Here is a 6,382-nt window from a genome sequence, read left to right on the forward strand (position 1 = left end):
TGACCTCAAAATCAGATACAACTGTGAGCCAAAAGAGGAGGCAAAAACGCAGAGCACTAATTGTGAATCCCATTCATCGAGTCTTCTTAGCACTATTGGCTGCTAAGAATGAACAGAACACTCAGTTACACTGGGCAAGACATGGCATTGGCTTTCATGGTCAGAGAGGAAGGGGAGAAAGCATAAAACACACTTAATTCACTTACTGGAAGACAGTGGATATTTTTTTAAATAAACTGAAGATTTGACATTCAGATGGTAGCTCTCACTTAAAATACGACTCCTAAGTGCCACAACGGTGGTTTTGGTTCCCTGAACCATTCCTAGCCTCCGATTTCTCCTGCCTGGCAGAAGACATTATTTACGTGCATAGTTATACAGGTAATTTGGAGATGTAAGTTGTTGATGGGGTGACCTGTCAACACCAGTAGCAGCCCGTCATTCTCATCTAAACGCGCCCGCTCATTTGAGACATTTATCCAGCCTTCCTCTCGCTGTACCCCAGCACTGAAGGCCACCAGAGGCTTCCCTTCCCAGTGGCTCCGGGAGCTCTCCAACCTCAGGTGCCTCTCCAGCTGCTCCAGGAGCACAGCAGTGCTCTTCCAACCCGTGTGCCCAGCTGGGCAGGGAGAGCAGCACGGCTCCCCGCCGGGCTGCAGGCGCAGAGAAGTGCCAGTTTGCTATGTTGCACACTGCTCCTAAAGCCTGTCTTTGCAGCCAGCCTTACCTGATGTTTAAAAAGGAGTTATAATGCTCATTTATCTGTTCCGGAGGAAAAAAAAATTGTTAATGCAGCCTTTGAATAAGTGCTACCCTGCTCTTTAAATGCTAAAGTTCACTAAAACTCCAGTGATTTATGTGCAGCTTTTGACTGCCAGCACCTGGCAGATGAAGAAACCTACTCAAGCTTCAGTCATAAACAGATAGCATACAATTTAATTTTAATGTGCTCGTTAGTCGTAGCACATTTCAGACATAATTGTGAACGCAACACAAAATTATAGCAAAAAGACAATTTTAATGCTGCTGTAGAAAAAAAGGTTATATGAAGAGTCATATAATGGTGCTTCATTGTCAACAACAAAACAGGGCACAGAGTGCATTACAGTGTCTGTGCTGTTTACATGCCAATATTTTATACATAGATTCTCATATGGTGTCAGCTGTCAGTTACTTCTGCAAATTAACTGCCAAAAATGGAGACGAACAGAATCACTTAGTGTGCTGGTAACCACGGGTTACCTTTCATATGCCTAAAGATAAAGCTGCAGTATGGAATCTTGGGAGAATAATTAGGCAGAACAAAACAGAAAGTTACCAATTGAAATAAAAAGGCATTCTACAATAGGAAATAACAACCAAGAGCGCTTATAAATAAGTAAAAGAGGTTATATCACAGAATGCCTCATAACTTTTAAGCAAAGTATTACAGTACAAACATTTTAAAGGCTTTATCAATGTTTAGGAAATACAGTACAAGTTTTTCAAATAGATTTAACCCTTTGAGCACTGAGTTTATTTTGAATTTTCTCTTTTTATTTTCTTTTATTACTTTTTTTTACTAATAAATACCTTTAAAAGTCACGTTGTGCAAAACAGTTATAATGCATGCCAGGAATGCAGTCCGTGGCTTCTGTTTCTTTAGACGGTTTAAAAAAAGAAAAAAGAAACAAACAAATAAATGATAGCAACACTAATAAATATGTATAATTTAAACATGAACCTCTATTAATATAGATGTACTGTATAGCAAAACAAAACAAAACATACTTTGCTTTAAGAATAATGTTTCTGAATACTTTATAAATGCTATCTGTGGTATCTTTCATCATACAATTTACAACGTTCAGATGTTAAAAGAAAAACCATTAGGCCTAAAAAATGAAATATACACTATATATAGCAGTTCATACCTGGAGTTATCAGGTACAAAAAACACTGTTGCTAAAAATGCTGAAGAAAAAGAAAATGGCATTAACCACAATCACATTTTCCATAAGAGATTTTGAAATCTATACAATATATACATCTATGTTTCAATGTGAAAATCATATTTTTAAATTTCAAGGTGTGAGACACCTCTGCATAAATGGAGGTTCATATTTGTAATCAGAACTAAGCTGGTCAGGGTTTAAAAAAAACCATATCCATACATTTTTACCAAATTAATGCAAAAGTGCTTCAAAGTACTCAGAGGGCTAAAGATTACAGGGTGAGAAATACCAGCACACTTAGGTCACATGAAAAAAGTGCACCAGAATCAGTTATAAATGCTTAATTAAACTGTCTGTTAATGCATGCAGCTTGATGCATCAGAGGGATGCATAGCAACTAAATCCAATTTACACAAAGTTCCAAACACTTACCACTGCATTTTAACCTTCATATTTTACCAGTAACAACAGCTGATTATGCACCTCTAAACACTGTACAGTTATACAAAACAGTTCAGCCCAGAGCGACTCTGGAGTTAAAATAAGAACATGTGCCAAGAATTAAACAGTAGCTTTAAGGCGTCTTTGACAGTTTTCCTCAAAGCAAATTACAGTTATTTTAATCAAAAGCAAATGCTACTGCTTCTCTAACTCTGAAACATACAGAAGATGATCCTCTGGTGACTTCCCATGTGTTTTACTAAGATGAAGTTTAACAGCATGCTTGCTTGCAAAAGTCCTGTTACAAAGTTTGCACTGGTAAGAAGTTCCGATATCTTCCTCTGGAGAGGACGTCACCAGCTTTTCAGACGGTGACTTTGCTTGTGCTATCTGATTGTTAATCTGTTCACTGGACAGTTTGGACAAGTCCCTTAACCTGAAACCCAGATGCGATTCAAGATGACTGATATAAGTTGAAGGAGTTCTGATCTGTGAAGCGCAGTCATTACAAAAGAACACTGGATGCCCAGTGTCCAAATTTTTAAGGAACTTAGTTCCCCCCGTCCTTCGGAGCTGGTATTTCACATTGGCTAGCCAATGGCTAATCGTGGTCATTGAAAGTCCCGTAAACCTGGAAATGTGCATTCTTTCTTGAGGGCTCAAGTCTGACATTATGTATTTCCCCTCTGAAGTCTGCCGTAAACTAGCTGCAAACTGGGCCTGCAAGATGAGCAAGTGCTGAGGGTTCCAGTTAGACTGACGTCCCTTCCTTTTCTGAGCTGGTGTACTCTCTTCTGGTTCCTCTATTGTGGTACCATCAATGTCAGATTTCTCAGATATGCTGGAAGGTGTGGAAGATTTTGATGTGTGACTTTCTGTCAGGTTCTTCAGCATATCAGATATATCTGACAAGGCATTCTCGCGTAGCGGCGAGTTTGACATGAATGACACGACTGCAGATGTCTTTGCTGTTGTCACTGTAGATGAAGAAGATGCAGAAGATGTCGATGTGGATGACAAAAGCGCTGAACCCAAAGAGCAGCTTTTGTCACTCTTGCCTTTCGTCAAATCTATGGGTTGGTCATTGTTGACATGATAAAAATAACGGTCTAAGTGGTCTGTTTTTTTGGACTGGAGAGGTGGGGTGGCCACTGCAGCCTTTTCTGCCAAACTGTTGCTCATTTTAAAAAGCATGCTCATTGGATCCAACGCGGGCAAAGATGGCTTTGCTGCCTTCCCAAGATGAATATTCATGACAGACTGCAGTGCACTTAATGGGTTTACAAATGGCTGTTCAGGAGGGTGATCAGTAATGATAGCCGTGCTGCTACTTAAAGAACCTACAATTGACTTAGCAGGCTCTTTCCCGTTTTCCACAGGTTCTACAGTTGGACTGTCCTTGCAAGCATCTCTTTGAGGGACTGGGCTGTTCTGTTGGCTTTTAAAGCCACCATCATTGGAGGCCTCCATTTTAAGAGGTTCACTGACTTCACTACTGCACGGTGAAGGTGTTGCACGCTTCATTGGAGAAAGCTTCCCTTCGGGCTCCTTCATTTTTTCCTCTACTTTAGCCACCTTCTCAGTGACTTTCTTTACTAATTCTTCCATGGCATGAAAATTCGTTTTCGGCACAGGTGAGGTCTGGCTGCTTGGTGGGGATACCAAGGGCTGGCTTTTAGATGGTGATACTAGTTCACTGTTTCCAAACATGGGCTTTAACGGTGTACTCTTCCCAGATGAGCCCAATGACAGCTTCATCATATTAGGCAGCTGATAAGCAGCATGAATGCTAGGGTAGCCACCCCAGCTCGGGGTGCCATTCTGGGCTTTATTTATAGCTGATGTAACTGTGTTTTCTAAAGACTTCAATATATCCAGTCCCCCTTTAGGGCTTTCTTCTAGGTCGTTTTCAGTCAAGTAATGATATTTCGAAGAGATATCATACTTCTCCTCATCCTCACTTGACTTTTCTTTATCTTTCATTTTCTCATCAGCAGTGCTTCTTTCTTTATCTACTTCTTTTTTTATTTCAACATTTAATTTAGGGGAAACACTAGAAGGCGTATTGGAAGGAGATGTGAAAGTGGTGGCAGCTAGTGGCACAGACTGGACCTTCTCATCTACTAAGGATGTTATTGTAGGCGTCGCTGGGGCTTCTATAATAGGCTTCCCTTTTTTCATGGCAGAGTTGGTGACTTTAATAAAATGTCCCGTCACCATCATGTGGGCAGTGAGTTCCTGCAGAGTGTCATGAGAACTTCCACATTCCATGCACTTCAGAATTTGAGATTTCCTCGCTTCAAAGTGCCAGGCATAGCTGGCACCGTTCTGGTGACCATAGCGATTATTTGGTGTAATGTAAGGATTGGAATTCTTTTGAAGTGCATCGTTGGTGTCTGAGACGGGTGCTTTTGGTGTCCCACCTGTGGAATCTGGAGAACTTGGAAGTTCAAGCTCTAGTGATGCTTTCTTTCTAGTAGCTGGGATAATTTTAGCTGCTACAGGTGTAACAGGTTCCTTCAGAGGCACTTTTTGGTAGTGTTTTGTTTTGATCATATGAACACTCAAATCCTGAAGAGATTCAAATGAATGACCACAGTACATACACTTTAATACTTTCTGGGCATCTTCTTTCCCTTCCATTTCAAGCAAAGAACGTTTACGAGGTTTGGACCATCTTTTAGGGTTATTGTTATCAGTTTCATGGTTGTCATCTCGATAATGTCCCGTTTCATTCATGTGCACTGTTAATTCTACTAAAGTATCATAGGCAGCACTGCAGTCTTTACAGCGGAATTTACTGGCTCCAGTAAATATAGAGCCATAAAGCTTACTGCTTTGTCTGTACAATTGAACTGTGCTAAAAAGGCTTGGTTCAGGAAGAATTCTGCTCTGAGAAACTTGCTGCAGTGTTTTAGCCATTGCAGTCTGGTGCCAGTCAAAGCTGCCACTTCCACAACTGCTGCTGCTGCTGCTGCTACTGCTGCTGCTGCCATTGTTTTTTTCTGAAATTGGCTGGTGAAGATTCAAATTGAGATTGGACCAGTAGGAATTGGAGAGAAAGTTGTTATATACAGCTTTCATTTGTTCTAAACTATCAGATACGGTGGAGTCTTCAAGTGGTATTGAAACCTCCTTGCTCTCTTCTTCATTTTTAATAGAACTGCTCTCAAAGTCTGCCATGCGGTCACTTGTCTCACTGATATGTGATTCACTGTCCATTTCATGGCTTGAAAATTCAGCTGCTGGAGAGTTTTGGTAGCTTTGGCAGTTCTTACTGAAGTCTTTTTCTGGACATGCATATTTTGCAGAAGGCTCTCCATCAGCTGTGTTTTCATCAGCTTCCACATCTTCTTCCACCAGTGCTGCTGCTTTTAGTTCATCTGAAACATAGGCTATTATGAAGAGAAGAAAAATAAGTTAGTTTCTGCTGATCATACTTTCACTCAAGTGTTTCAGCCAAAGAACTGCACTTATTTGTAAAATTAAACAGTTAAAATTTAGCGTTTCTTCCGAGCAAGAAAAAAATCTGCTCTTCAAACATAATTTGCCACCTTATTCTTCTCAAGGGGCAACAGCTTGAAATTAAAACTAAATTTGAAATTAATGAAGCACATTCTGGAGGTGGCATTCATTTCTAAAGTAATAAATTACTTGTATCAACCTCAGAGACAGCAGTTCCTGTCTGTCAATTAATATGTCTTATGCTTCTCCTACCCCTAATGCATTTCTTAACAGACAGATTCACAATTTAAATTAAGCAAGCATTTTTTGCTCATTACAGTTTTGAGACTCAATCCTTAATAAATATAGAGTACAACAAACATCAAAAATTCCTACAAAGCAAAAGAATTCCTAGTTGCGATAATCAAAAAATGAGATTTTCAAGAAGTTATCATTATTAGTAGTATCATATTTTGAAGGAGGAGAGAGTAAAAGTAGGTGACGCAACCTTCTGAAACAACTCACTACGAGTTGAAGGATATTCATTACGGGTATAGCAAATG

General features: G+C 39.9%; 1 protein-coding gene across 1 annotated transcript; it reads right to left on the reverse strand.

Moving 5' to 3' along the window:
- Positions 1-998: 998 nt before the first annotated feature.
- TSHZ3 (teashirt zinc finger homeobox 3) lies at positions 999-5,787 on the reverse strand. The gene has a single exon (XM_010717768.2). It carries the CDS (start codon positions 5,595-5,597, stop codon positions 2,571-2,573), a length of 3,027 nt encoding a protein of 1,008 aa, XP_010716070.1. The 5' UTR covers positions 5,598-5,787; the 3' UTR covers positions 999-2,570.
- Positions 5,788-6,382: the final 595 nt, after the last annotated feature.

The sequence above is a fragment of the Meleagris gallopavo genome, chromosome 13 (assembly GCF_000146605.3).
Source record: "Meleagris gallopavo isolate NT-WF06-2002-E0010 breed Aviagen turkey brand Nicholas breeding stock chromosome 13, Turkey_5.1, whole genome shotgun sequence".
In the NCBI taxonomy this organism is placed as follows: Eukaryota; Metazoa; Chordata; class Aves; order Galliformes; family Phasianidae; genus Meleagris; species Meleagris gallopavo.